This window comes from Macaca mulatta, chromosome 1, assembly GCF_049350105.2.
Source record: "Macaca mulatta isolate MMU2019108-1 chromosome 1, T2T-MMU8v2.0, whole genome shotgun sequence".
Taxonomy (NCBI): domain Eukaryota; kingdom Metazoa; phylum Chordata; class Mammalia; order Primates; family Cercopithecidae; genus Macaca; species Macaca mulatta.
This window is the reverse complement of record NC_133406.1, coordinates 218,097,231-218,111,837: the sequence shown is the minus strand read 5'-3', so window position 1 is coordinate 218,111,837 and position 14,607 is coordinate 218,097,231. Positions and strand designations below refer to the sequence as shown.

General features: G+C 52.7%; 1 protein-coding gene across 6 annotated transcripts in view; it reads left to right on the top strand.

Annotated features, from left to right (window-relative positions):
• The window catches only part of EPHB2 (EPH receptor B2), a 206,064-nt gene extending 191,851 nt beyond the window's left edge, over positions 1 to 14,213 (top strand). For 5 of the 6 annotated variants that reach the window (XM_077970568.1, XM_077970563.1, XM_077970555.1 and 2 more), the window contains exons 10-16: positions 4,653 to 4,775; positions 5,182 to 5,429; positions 6,415 to 6,630; positions 7,647 to 7,796; positions 9,019 to 9,212; positions 11,325 to 11,480; positions 12,349 to 12,650. In XM_077970568.1, the coding sequence (XP_077826694.1) occupies positions 4,653 to 4,775; positions 5,182 to 5,429; positions 6,415 to 6,630; positions 7,647 to 7,796; positions 9,019 to 9,212; positions 11,325 to 11,480; positions 12,349 to 12,457 (1,196 nt within the window). In that variant the 3' untranslated portion in view covers positions 12,458 to 12,650. Of the gene's footprint in view, positions 1 to 4,652; positions 4,776 to 5,181; positions 5,430 to 6,414; positions 6,631 to 7,646; positions 7,797 to 9,018; positions 9,213 to 11,324; positions 11,481 to 12,348 lie in introns of all 6 variants that reach the window. The other variant, XM_077970544.1, reaches the window with a different exon arrangement.
• Positions 14,214 to 14,607: the final 394 nt, after the last annotated feature.

Sequence of the window (14,607 nt, the reverse complement as noted above, 5' to 3'; positions counted from 1 at the left end):
TGTTTGTTATACCCATTGGGTAGGTGAAAAAAGTAAGACGCAGAGATTAAGTAACTTGTTCAAGGACACACAGCTGGATCAACACAGTGGTTGATCCTGGCTTCAGACTCACAAAGCAGCTCATTTGTGACCAGAATTAGCAGCAGTGCCAGAATTCAGACCCAGAACTCGGCACACTGGCTCCTCTTCCCTCATCGTGAATTTCGCATTTGAGGGCAGGGCAACAGGCAGTGGCTGACAGCCGTAAATCATCCAAACAACAGCCCAGGATTTTCTGTAGCCTTTGCCTACAGAGGTCCTCACCCGACCTCGGTTCAGCAAGTGCCCCTCCTGAGAGTCAAGCTTGTTGGAGGCTCTGGCCACCAGACACTCACTCACCTTCTATTCCAAGAGGCAGACTGGGGAAGTACCTGGAAGAAACGCAGCCTGAGGGTTACAAGTGGAGACTCTGTAGCCGGCCCGGGTTCAAACCCCACTTCTGCCATTTATTAGCTGTGTTGATGTCATTTAACCTCCTCTGTGTGTGTGTGTATATAACAGGGTCTCGCTTTGTCACCCAGACTGGAATGCAGTGGCACAAACACGGCTCACTGCAGCCTCTACCTCCTGGGCTCAATCAATCCTCATGCCTCAGCCTCCTAAGTAGCTGGGATCACAAGCCTACACCACCATGCCTGGCTAACTTATTTATTTTTCATAGACATGGGTTCCTGCCATGTTACCCAGGCCAGTCTCGAACTTCTGGGCTCAGGCAATCCTCTTACCTCAGCCTCCCAAAGGACTGGGATTATGAGCTTGAGCCACCGTGTCCCACTCATTTAACCTTTCTTATGCCAGTTTCCTCATCTGAAAAACAGGCATCATATGGGATTGTACCAAATGAAATTGCTATTTCTGTAGGTCAGAAACAGTTAAATATTGACAGTTTCATAAGGTATCAGCCTAATAATGGCACTTACCTGGTAGGGTTGTTAGGAGGATTCATGGGATCAAAAACTATAAAGTGCCCAGAACAAGGCCTGGCACCCAGTAAATCTACACTGAATGTATATTCAATAAGTGTTTATTAAGCATCTACTGTATATCACCTTCGCATAAGTACTCCAGAGGCAACATTCTAAAGCAAGGGCTTGTAGCTTGGGGTCTAAAGACCCCTAGAGCTTCCAAGGGCCTGTGAATACGCCAAAATTATGCGTGAAATATGGGAGTATGCACACACAGGGATACTTTTCCAAGAAGCAGATTCATTATTTTCATCAAATTCTCAAAGACATTCAAGACACGTAGTAATGCCATTATGTGTTCAGTAAGCACTTATTGGGCACCCACTGTGTGCCAGGCCCTGGGATTCAGCATGAACAAGACAGACACAGACTCGGTCTTCCTGGGGAAGAGGGTAAACTAAGCCCTCGCAGGCAGCAGAGTGTTCCACAGGCAGGGGGCTGTGGGCATGCGTATCTGGGAACCCTGGTACAAGGTAGAAAAGCCAGAACAGACATCAAGGTCATAAGAGTGGGTGTGGACTCAGGACTGTGGGAGCCGGAGGAGAGGGTACAGGTCTCCCCTGGAGCGATCCAGGCGGTCTTCACAGAGGCAATGGCATTTGATCTGGTCACAAAAAGAAAGAGGAGAGGGTACTCCAGGTAGAGAGCACACCACGAACAAAAGCATGGAGGCAGGAAATAATGAAGTGAGTCTGAAACCCCTGGGTCAGTAAGTCCTGTGAGCTGGCATCTAGGGAGCAGGGAGCTGGAAGTGAGGCCAATCCATGGAGAGCTGGGAATGCCAGGCAGGGGCATGCACCTTTGTCCTGCAAGCAGCAGAGGCCCTCCTGACCAGTGCTGCTGGCCACAGCATGGCGATGGTATCCAGTTGCTTGGCAGTGGAGGCGACCAAGGAGGATTTGAGCTACTGTGCTTCCCCTTACCTCCCAGAGTCAACCCATTCCTGTCCGCCATCCCCATCAGAAAGGGCCTCCCCCAGTCCTATTGGGAGGGAGGCTGAAAACCAGTTGTCAAGAACCACAGGGCGTGCATTGAGTCTGAGCAAGCAAGAGAGCATCCCCAGGGAGCCGACGCCCTGGCTCTGAGAAGGCTGATGGGGAAGGAGGTGGTCATGGCAGAATACTCCAGAAGGAGGCATGGACCAGATTCTGGTTGTATGTCATCCAGGAGGCAGTGAACATGGTGATTAAGAGTACTGGCCCCAGGCTCAAGTCTGACAGACCTGGGTTCAAATCCTGGCTGTGCCATTTGCTAGCTGTGTGGCCTTGGCCAGATGACTTAGCCTCTCTGAGCCACAGTTTCCTTATGTGTGAAATGGGAATAATTGTCCTTTCTTCTAAGAGTTTTTGAGTGGAGGAGATAAGGCATATAAAGAGCCTGGCATGGTGTTGAGCACAAAGGGCTCAGTAAGTGACAGCTGCTATTATGATTCTATCTGTGTCATTTGGATTCTGCTCGGCCCTACAGACACTGAGTGTCTGCTGTGTGCAGAGCTTTATGCAGTTTGCCAGGGGAGGGAGAAATCAGGGAAAAAAAAAAAAAAGTGTCCATTTCCTCCTCCCAGGCACTCAACAGTCTTGGATGGTGGTTCTTAACCTCTTTGGGGGCCTCAGACTCCTGGGAGACTCTGCTGAAAGTTTTGGAGCCTATGGCCAGAAAAACAGATACACGTATAAAATTATTAAAAGTCCAGAGGTCAGGCCAGGCACAGTGGCTCACGCCTATAATCCCAGCACTTTGGGAGGCCGAGGCTGGTGGATCACTTGAGGTCAGGAGTTGGAGACCAGCCTGGCCAACATGGCAAAACCTATTAAAACTCTATTAAAAATACAAAAAATAAGCTAGGTGTTGTGGCACATGGCTGTAATCCCAACTACTTGGGAGGTTAAGGTGGGAGGATGAGGATCACTTGAATCCGGGAGGCGGAGGTTGCAGTGAGCTGAGATCATGCCACTGCACTCCAGCCTGGGTGACAGAGAAAAAAAAATTTTAATTAAAAAAAATTCAGAGGTCTATACTTGAGGATGGATTTTTTGAGAACTTTTGTTTTTGACAATATTTATTTCCATAACTTTTGGACTTTCGAAGCAGCGTGAATTACTTTTTGAATAGAAAAGGACAATCATAATAAATGAATCCCATCTCAGGAGGTTATCAGACCTCCTACTGCCCATAGTTAGGACTGCTAAGTAGCTCACAGACCCAAATTAAGAAACCCTGACCTCAAGAGCTAAACAAATACCCACACAAATAATCCCAAATAAAGCTCACGTGTTATAGCAGCGGTTGGCAAATTTTTCGTAAGGAGACAGATAGTAAATATTTTAGACCTTATGGGTCTCCCTTGTAACTACCCAACTCTGCTGTCATAGCTTAATAACAGCCATAGGCAAAGGAATTAGCATGATTGTGTTCCAATAAAACTTTATTTACAAAATAGGCTGTAAGCCAATTCGCCAACGCCTAGATTCCTGGAATGCCTAAAATAGAGGCTGAGAGTATCAACTCATATGTCCAAGGTCACACAGCTGAGCAGGGTTGATGGCCTCACGCACCAACCAGCCAAGCCTTATGGTGACCCAAGGATTTCAACTCCCAACTCCTAGAGCTCCTACCTCCAAAGCTGCAGCTCCTGGAGCGGCAGGAGAATGTGAGCAGGATTCTGGAGAAGCCAGAGGAAAGTTTGGGCTCTGGACCGGGAGGTCTGGGTGTTGGAAGACCAGCTGTCTGTCTGGGAGGGGGAAGATGGATGGGTCATCTTTCCCTTCTTTCCAAGCATTTTGCTGACTCAGTGCTGGCTATTCAGAATTGGGTCTTTGACATCCAGGTTACCTTCTTCTCTTAGTGCATAAAAAAATAAGTGTGGGACAGAAGAGAGGGAGAGCAAACAATAACAATAATAATAAAATTAAAATATGCATCAGATCAGGAATCAAATGCCCGATGTCTAGCCTCATGTTGATTACCAGAAAATCAGGGATCCAGAAGGGGTTAAGACTTGGCTAGTGGGGGACCGGGGAGGTGGCCCAGCAGCTGTGGATACTCAGTCCCTGGTGAGTGGGGCAGCCCCAGGCTCTGGGGGCCCGTTTGGGAAGTTGGGGCAGCTAGAAGGGACCCTGGGGGAAGAGGAGGCTTGAATTAGGCCTGGAGTTAGGCCTGGAGAGACAAGGAGGAGCTCTCCGTAGCAGAACTCCAAGGACAACATGGTCTATTGCCTGATCTTTCTGTATTTTAGTTCCAATTTGCTCCCTTCCTTTTTGCCCCCCTCTTCCTTTACTTTGCACCCCTTGATTCTCTATCACCTATCTTTCCATTTATCCTTGTGTGCCCATGCCCGTAACAGACATTGCTTATCAGTTCTGCCAGCCTCAGCTGCTCCAGAAAACCACTGCTGATCAATGAGAGTTGGAACAAGAGCTAAGACCTATCTGCCACCCCTGCTGGTCTCTGTTCTCCTCACCTCCTACTCAGTTCACGCCTATCTGCTCAGTAAGACCCAGAGGGGTCAAGTGACCTGCAGGGAGTTGCCCAGTTCTTATGGGGGCCACATGGGAGTGGATTTCCCTCCACAGAGGGACTGGCTCCTGCTTTTCCTTTTGTGTGCATCTTGAGTCAGTCCATATGACAGAGCCTGGTCTTGTCCCCCAGTGACCCCAGGCATGAAGATCTACATCGACCCTTTCACCTATGAGGACCCCAACGAGGCAGTCCGGGAATTTGCCAAGGAAATTGACATCTCCTGTGTCAAAATTGAGCAGGTGATCGGAGCAGGTAGGTGGCTGGTACCTTCACATGTACTATGGCCTTAGCCATGGGCGGCGAGACCACCCCAATGTGTACCCTTGGGGCAGAAGGTAGGATGTGAGACAGGGGCCTCAAAGGACCACCCCGCCCAAGGCCTGAAGGTTCAGAATGACCATGAAAGAAGGGCCCTCAAAGGTCATCCAGTAAAATCACCTCACTGACAAAAGAGGAAACTGAGGCACAGGGCTGGGAGGTGGCTGGGACTTTTCTGGACCCCTGACATTCTTGAAGGGGTTTGGTGTCTGCAAGGATGAGTGGGCCATTGAGAAGAAAATGTACATGCAGGCCCTGTGAGTGGATGTGACAGGGAACGGGGAGGTGGCCCTTCCACCTGGCAAGTGACATCCTGCCTGTCTTGGTGTTTCTGTCTCAGGGGAGTTTGGAGAGGTCTGCAGTGGCCACCTGAAGCTGCCAGGCAAGAGAGAGATCTTTGTGGCCATCAAGACGCTCAAGTCAGGCTACACGGAGAAGCAGCGCCGGGACTTCCTGAGCGAAGCCTCCATCATGGGCCAGTTCGACCATCCCAATGTCATCCACCTGGAGGGTGTCGTGACCAAGAGCACGCCTGTGATGATCATCACTGAGTTCATGGAGAATGGTTCCCTGGATTCCTTTCTCCGGGTAGGGGAAGCCAAGAGGGCCAGGGGCCCATGAATGGGGCAGGAAAGGAATGATGGACACAGCTTCAGACTCTCAGAGCCTGAAGCGGTCTTGGAAAAGCTCTAGGTCAGGAATGGCTTGTAGGCTGTCACTTTCCATTCCCTTACCCGTGGCAGGCACTGCTAATCAATCCCAGCACTCTCATCCACTAAGCCCAGAAGCAGTCCCAGAATTCTTCTCAGTATGGTTCCCCAGGAAGCCACAATCAGTTGATCAGAGTTGGCACACATCTTAAATCTGTTTCCATTCCTGCTCTTAGCCAGCCTTCTCATTGTGCACCGAAGAAAACGGGCTCAAAGAGAGGTTGGATTTGCCCAGAGTCACCCAGAGGGTCAAGATGAGGCCTGGACTGGAATCAAGTGTCTTGACCTCTCATCCAGGGTTTTCACCAGATTTTGGAGTTCTCCAAAGCTCTATAGGCTGGTGGGAGGAGTTCAAGGCCAACAGAGGAAAATGTCAAGGTCTCCCAGGAGACCACAGTCAACCAACCAGACATAGCACCAGACTGGGCATCAGAAGCAGGCCATTGGATCAGCTGCTATTCAGTAAATATTTGTGAAGCACCTAACATGTGCCAGGCACCTTCCATGTACCTTCTTGTTTAAGCCAGAATAGCCCTGGGAGATGGGTGTGATTTAGGCCCATTTAACACACAGAAGAGGAAACTGAGACTCAAAGATGTTAGATTACATGTCCAAGGTCACACAGCCAAGAAGGAACAAAGCCAGAGTCAAACCAAGTGTATCTGCTTCAAAGCCTGTGTTCTCACCACCACCCTGAAGTTGGCCTCTGATGGGCCTCTCCGGGGTCCCGAAGCATCTGAGTCCTTCCCCAAGGAACCTAGAGCCAGGCTGGCAGGGCCCTGCTCTGGTTTCCCATTGTGAGGATGATGCAGAGCCCTGATGCCTGTTCTGTTCACTCTATGTTTTCTCCACTTCTCCCACAGCAAAACGATGGGCAGTTCACAGTCATCCAGCTGGTGGGCATGCTTCGGGGCATCGCAGCCGGCATGAAGTACCTGGCAGACATGAACTATGTGCACCGTGACCTGGCTGCCCGCAACATCCTCGTCAACAGCAACCTGGTCTGCAAGGTGTCGGACTTTGGGCTCTCACGCTTTCTAGAGGACGATACCTCAGACCCCACCTACACCAGCGCCCTGGTAAGATGGAGGCAGGGAACACCGGAGTCCCAGAGCCAGAGAAGAGAGGCCTGAGTGGCCATCTCTCTCCCTGCAAGACAATTTCACTAACGCCCAACTGGGCCAAGCACTGTCCTGGGCCCTGGAGACAGGGAGACAGGAACCACAGCTCCTGCCCTCTTGCAACTCCCACACTGATGGGGAACACATGTGCAGAGCCATGTGGAGTGACAGGGCTGTAAGCCAGGACAGGCAGCCTTGGAGGCAGAGGAAGGCTTGCTGGAGAGGTTGATATCTGAGCTGAGAGCGGAAGGGCCCAGAAATGTTTGTCAAATGCCATGTTCTCATGGCAAAGTCCTGCGACTGGAATACAGGCTGTAGGGGCAGTGGTAGTGAGCATTAGTGCTGGAGAGGTAGGCAGGGCTGTGTAGGGACAGTGGTAGTGAGCATTAGTGCTGGAGAAGTAGGCAGGGCTGTGTAGGGGCAGTGGTAGTGAGCATTAGTGCTGGAGAGGTAGGCAGGGCTGTGTAGGGGCAGTGGTAGTGAGCATTAGTGCTGGAGAGGTAGGCAGGGCTGGACCTTGGAGCTCCTGGAGTGCCCAGGTTCAGGCCTCTCTCCTGAAAGCAGCAGGGGTTGTTGAAGGTTTTAAACTGGAAGGACAAAGAGCCCAGAGACGGGTGCAAGTAGGCAAGTCACTTCAGTACTGTGCTGTGTGAGACGTGCCTCCTTGATGGGGAGGCGTAAGTCACAGCTGTGGGATTGAGGGCAGCTGACAATCCTTTGGGAGCTCAGAAAAGCTTTTGGAGGGACTTGAGGATGAGAAGGAGGTTTCCAGATGGCAGAATGGTAAAAGGCACTTCATGCGGAGGGTGCAGCTGGTGCAAATGCCCAGTGGTCTGAAGCTGCATGGTGAGTTTGGGGCACAATGAGGTGCCTCATGAGATTGGGGTATCACAGGGCACAGAGTGGGAGGATTAAGAGAAGAGGTCAGACAGGCCAGCCTCCCACCCACGAACCCTCCTCATTCTGTCTCCCAGGGCGGAAAGATCCCCATTCGCTGGACAGCCCCGGAAGCCATCCAGTACCGGAAGTTCACCTCGGCCAGTGATGTGTGGAGCTATGGCATCGTCATGTGGGAGGTGATGTCCTACGGGGAGCGGCCCTACTGGGACATGACCAACCAGGATGTAAGTCTCCAAGGGGATGGGCAAGACCTCTCCGGCCCACCAAATGGGAGAGGGAAGATCGGGGCTCCTGGCCTTGTGCCAGTCTCCCAGAGTGTGTGACATAGGCTTCTGAGATCATGGGCCTGGCTCCCAGGGTAGCTGCCAGCCCGATGGTGGCTGATTCGAATGTCCGCACAGGACCCTGGACTCTCCAGGCGGTAGGGAGTAGGAAAGGCCACTCATCCACACATCAGTGTGTCTTCAGAACGCATGCACCTGTGGCCAGCCCCAAATGAGACCACATCTGCCCTTCAGGTGTTTACCACCTAACTGGGGGACAAGACGATTATTCAGGGAACCGGATGTTGTGATCAGGAGCTTTTAAGATCAGGTGCTAAATCGGAGTAGCCCTGGAGGCACTGAGGCACCGGCAGCATGGGCAAGATCAGACAGGAGGTGATCGCAGGATAAGTGGGGTTCGAACAGTCGCAGGACGTGGAGACTTGAGAGCTTCCAGTGGGAAAGAACAGCATGTGCAAAGGCTGAGGTGGGCCAGTGCGGGGTTGAACCCAAACCAGAGGGTTTCCATTAGCAAAAATGCAGACAGGAAGGACTCGAAGAAACTTCTTACACGAGAAGGGTGACCCACAGTCGAGCTGTGGAAGGTGAATCTGGCTGTGGCGGCAGGACAGGCTGAGAGGGGTGTTTGGGAGCATTTCCTTGACAGAGAAGCAGGTGGAGATGGTGGGAGGGGGCCCCAGCCAGGCTTGAGGCCATGGTGTGGGCCTGATGAGGGGGAGGTATCTCATACCTAGAGCTGTAAATGGCACTAAAATCAAGCATGTGGCCACATGGGGTCAAGCAAGGAGGCAGAGAGGGGAGGCCTTGGGGCCATCCAAGCCAAGAGGGGCTCACAGACGGGAAAGAGGGAGGAGCTGGCGGAACCAGGCATAGGAGGGTCATCTTGGTGGACCCTGGGGAGAAGCTATCTCGGGGCTCTGGATTTCCCAAGATTGGCAGAGGGTGGGGCAAGAACCCAGCTGCCATGTCAGATTAAAGGTCTAGATGGTAGAAACCCAGGTCATCCCATCCCTGGGGCTGCCTCCAGGAGGTGAAACTGGTTGGTTGCCACAGCAACTGAGTAGGTCAGACATGCAATGTACTGGGGGCAAGATGGGCCTGGCAGAGGGTAGATGCCCTCAGCCCATCCACCCAACCCCTCTCCACTCCTGCATTGTCCCAGGTAATCAATGCCATTGAGCAGGACTATCGGCTGCCGCCGCCCATGGACTGCCCAAGCGCCCTGCACCAACTCATGCTGGATTGTTGGCAGAAGGACCGCAACCACCGGCCCAAATTCGGCCAAATTGTCAACACGCTAGACAAGATGATCCGCAATCCCAACAGCCTCAAAGCCATGGCGCCCCTCTCCTCTGGGTAAGACCCTGCCCTGGCCCCGCCCCAGCCAGGCCCTGCCCTTCTTCCCCTCTCCCATCGCTTCGCGGCCCCCTCCCCCCGCTTCAGGCGATGCTCTTCCTTACTGCAGCTTGGGATGGGAAAGAACAGGACTAGTGTTTGTTGGGTACCTGCCCTGCCTTAGGGGTGCAGGAGAGCAGAGGACACAGACTGCCCAGAGGAAGAAAAGGACACATACCCTGTGGGTGGCAGAGGAGGCATCTTTTAAAGTGTGGTCAGAGAGACCAGGAAGAAAAATTACCAAAGGAAGGCCGGGCGAGGTGGCTCACGCCTGCAATCCCAGCACTTTGGGAGGCTGAAGTGGGTGGATCACCTGAGGACAGAAGTTCGAGACCAGCCTGGCCAACATGGTGAAACCCCTTCTCTACTAAAAAATACAAAAATTGGCCGGGCGCAGTGGCTCACGCCTGTAATCCCAGCACTTTGGGAGGCCGAGGCGGGTGGATCACGAGGTCAAGAGATCGAGACCATCCCGGCTAACACTGTGAAACCTCATCTCTACTAAAAATACAAAAAAATTAGCCAGTCGTGGTGGCACGCACCTGTAGTCCCGGCTACTCGGGAGGCTGAGGCAGGAGAATGGCGTGAACCCAGGAGGCCGAGCTTGCAGTGAGCCGAGATTGCACCACTGCACTTCAACCTGGGTGACAGAGCAAGACTCCATCTCAAAAAAAAAAAAAAAAATTAGCCGGCCCCTAGTGGTGTGCATCTGTAATCCCAGCTACTCAGGCTAAGGCAGGAGAATCGCTTGAACCCAGGAGGCAGAGGTTGCCGTGAGCTGAGATCATGCCATTGCACTCCAGCCTGAGCAGCAAGAGCGAAACTCCATCTAAAAAAAAAAAAAAAAAATTACCAAAGGATCCAGAATCTTAGTTGGTGAATAGATATGCCTGTCACTAAGTTTCCTTCCTAGCTACCCTCATACTCAAACCTGGACCCTCTAACTTCCATTTATATCCTCATCACACACATGCTCACACAGGTCCAGTCCTACATGCGCAGATGAACACACAGTTAGGCACAAACACTCATGACTGTTCACACACAGTCTCAGGCTCTCACACCTACACACATCCATAGGCACCTGCACACACACCCATTCAGAAGTTTGTACTCACCATACACCCATCTGTGCCTGTACACTGAGTCAGCATCCCCATGCCTGAGAGACAGGCTCAGCCTGAGGGGTGTTCGCCCAGGGACCTGGTACCTCACTTCTCCTCAAGGCTCAAGCCTCCCAGGGCAGGCTCTGTGGGGCAGCAGCTCTCCTCTGCCTTCCTTGGGTGGCTGTCACAGGTCACACTGCTGCCCCTGCACACACTTACTCCTCAGGACCCACAACCCCACAGGGTTTCAGAGGGGCGTCTGGTCAGGTATCCTTAGGATCTAGGGCTGGCTGTAGCCAGAGAGCACGTTCTTATGAGCGGGAGACCATCGTGCTTCCCTCTGCCTGTCTCTCCTCACCATGACCCTATGTCAGCCACCCCTAACTCTCCAGATCAAATCCCTCTGAGCTTTAAACCTCATGAGAGCCATTTCACTCCTTGCCAGCCAAGAAGTCATTCCCATTAGCGCCACCAGCCTTAGCTGGGCTTTGGAAATACAGTCTCTGGACAGTCCAGAAGGTGAGCTTCCTATAGCACAAACCAGAGTGGGGAAGGATGGAGAATGGCACTGGGAGAGGAAACTGAATAACCAGCATAGTTAGTCTAGCTGAAATCCCTCCTCCTGAAAATAAGCATGGAGCTGCATCTTCCCCTCCTCACTCCCGAGGTCCAGCCTCTCGGCCATCCCTGCAGTGCCTTCCCTAGACTTCCCAGTTGGCCCCAGCTTTGAGTTCTGCACACTCGCTCTCACATGCTCACATATATATGCATGCATGTTTCCACAGGTTCAAACCCATGCCCGCACTCATGCAGAAATACTCACGTACATACCCCTTCGCCTGTGTTCATGTTCACGTAAATGGATGCACACGTGCACATTCATGCATACGCAGCCTACAGGCATGTCCCTGCACGCTCCCTGCAAACAGGTGCCCTGACCATCTCTGTCACCCACCCCCAACCCCAGCATCAACCTGCCGCTGCTGGACCGCACCATCCCCGACTACACCAGCTTTAACACGGTGGACGAGTGGCTGGAGGCCATCAAGATGGGGCAGTACAAGGAGAGCTTCGCCAATGCTGGCTTCACCTCCTTTGACGTCGTGTCTCAGATGATGATGGAGTAAGTGCCCAGCCACCTCTGCTCATCACCTTAGCACCCCCTCTCCACCGGCCCCACCAGCCAAGTGGGGTGATCTGGAGGGTGAGGAATAGATCATGTCCCAATAGGGAAGCAGGGACCAAGGGGCAAGATAGCCAACTTCGGAGTCACCTGTGGACTGATACCCAGGTCTACCTGCCACCTACAAGCTCTGTGACCTTGGTCAAATCATAGCACCTCCCTTAGCCTCCGTTTTCTCACCTACGAACTGGGGGTTGGTAGGAAGGTTGAGGGAGATATAAAGGAAGTGGGTGCTTATAAAATGCAAGCTGGCAGCCGGGCACAGTTGCTCACACCTGTAATCCTAGCACTTTGGGAGTCCAAGGCGGGCAGATCACAAGGTCAGGAGTTCAAGACCAGCCTGACCAACATGGTGAAACCCCATCTCTACTAAAATGCAAAAAATTAGCCGGGCGTGGTGGCATGTGCCTGTAATGCCAGCTACTCAGGAGGCTGAAGCAGGGAAATTGCTTGAACCGGGGAGGTGGAGGTTGCAGTGAGCTGAGATCATGCCACTGCACTGCAGCCTAGGTGACAGAGCGAGACTCTGTTTCAAAAAAGAAAACAAAAGAAAATGTAAGCTGGCTTCCCCTTCACCATAGCAGGGGAGAGAAGGCCCCCTAGGGACCCTGATTCCTACTCACGTGCTCTTCCACCTCACACCATAGTCACTCCCTCCAGCTGTGGCTGCCTGCCCACTCTGCACTCCACACTCCCCAGTACTCCTTGCTTTGCCATCTTCCTCCCGGGGAAGCCCAGGCAGCTCTCTACCAGGCACAGGGCTCCTTCACCTGCACATTTCCCTAACACACGTGCTTCTCTCCCAAAGGGACATTCTCCGGGTTGGGGTCACTTTGGCTGGCCACCAGAAAAAAATCCTGAACAGTATCCAGGTGATGCGGGCGCAGATGAACCAGATTCAGTCTGTGGAGGTTTGACATTCACCTGCCTCGGCTCACCTCTTCCTCCAAGCCCCGCCCCCTCTGCCCCACGTGCGCCGGCCCTCCTGGTGCTTCATCCACTGCAGGGCCAGCCACCCGCCAGAAGGCCACGGGCCACGGGAAGAACCAAGCGGCACCAGCCACGAGACATCACCATGAAAACATGCAACTCAAGCGACGGAAATAAAAAGGGAATGGGAAAAAAGAAAACAGATCCTGGGAGGGGGCGGGAAATACAAGGAATATTTTTTAAAGAGGATTCTCATAAGGAAAGCAATGACTGTTCTTGCGGGGGGATAAAAAAGGGCTTGGGAGATTCACGCGATGTGTCCAATCGGACACCAAAAGCAGTTTCTCTCCAACTCCCTCTGGGAAGGTGACCTGGCCAGAGCCAAGAAACACTTTCAGAAAAACAAATGTGAAGGGGAGAGACAGGGGCCACCCTTGGCTCCTGTCCCTGATGCTCCTCTAGGCCTCAGTCAACAACCAAGTGCCTGGAGGACAGGACAGATGGACAGGCAGCCACCCCAGGAACCCCTCTGGGAAAATCTATTCCCGCCACCACTGGGCAAACAGAAGAATTTTTCTGTCTTTGGCGAATATTTTAGAAACTCCAGTGAAAGACACCGTTTCTCCTGTCGGCTCATGGGGCTGAAAGGGGCTTTTGTCCTTCTGGGTCAGGGAGAACGCGGGGACGTCAGAAAGGTCAGCCTTCCTGAGGATGCCGCCCCCGGGTCTGCAGCTCCAGGTACTATCACGCGCACAGCCCGGCGGCCCGACCGGCCTGGTGCCCGCTCCCGCCAGCCCCCGCCTCAAGGACTGATACTGCAGTGACTGCCGTCAGCTCCAACTGCCGCTGAGAAGGGTTGATCCTGCATCTGGGTTTGTTTACAGCAATTTGTGGACTCGGGGGTATTTTGGTCAGGGTGGTTTTGGTTTAGGGGATTTGTTTGTTGGGTTGTTTTGTTTTTTTTTTTTTTTTTAATGACAATGAAGTGACACTTTGACATTTCCTACCTTTTGAGGACTTGATCCTTCTCCAGGAAGAAGGTGCTTTCTGCTTACTGACTTAGGCAATACACCAAGGGCAAGATTTTATATGCACATTTCTGGATTTTTTATACCGTTTTCATTGACACTCTTCCCTCCTCCTACCTGCCACCAGGCCTCACCAAAGCCAACTGCCATGGGGCCATCTGGGCCATTCAGAGACTGGAGTGAGATTTGGGTGTGGAGGGGGAGGCGCCAAGGTGGAGGAGCCTTCCACTCCAGGACTGTTGACGGAAGTGACAGATTGAGGAGGAAGTGGGCTCTGAGGCTGCAGGACTGGAAGTCCTTGCCCACTTCCCACTCTCCTGCCCCAATCGATCTAGTACTTCCCAGGCAAACAGGCCCCTTTGAGGCTCCTGAGTGCCCTCAGACGGCCAAAACCCAGTTTTGCCTCTGGGAGCCTAAACCAGGCTGCATCGGAGGCCAGGACCCGGATCATTCACTGTGATACCCTGCCCTCCAGAGGGTGCGCTCAGAGACGCGGGCAAGCATGCTCCTTCCCCTCCCTGGAGAGAAAGTGTGTGATTTCTCTCCCACCTCCTTCCCCCCACCAGACCTTTGCTGGGCCTAAAGGTCTTGGCCATGGGGAAGCCCTCAGCCAGGGATCTGGCCACAGACTCCCTCCTGTGAGCCAACGCAGACACCCGAGCAGAGCAATCAGTTAGTGCATTGAATGGAAATAAACACTTTAGTTATAACATGACCCCTGTTCTCTGTAAGTTCTGAGGGAGACCCTGGCACCCTTGGGAAATGTGTGGCCCAGGTTGCTCTTCTAAGCCCTTCCTCCCTCAGGCTTCCAGAAAGCCCAGGTCAGAGAAAACATATGGAGAACGACAGCTCCACGTGGCCTCTCTGGCTCTGGCTCGTCAAAAGCACAGGCAACAAAGGAAGTGAGTTGGAAGTGGCTCAGAACTCTTCGCTGCCCTGGGTATCAGGGTGAGCCCCTGCAGGTACATAAGGAGCAAAGAATTGACGAGGGTGCACTTGGAAGAGGGTCCGGGTGTCAGGTGAACTGTGACAGTGGGAATGTGAGGGTCTTAGAGTGCTCATGGACCCCCAGGCAGAGCCACGGGTATGATCACCTTATCCAGGCCAAC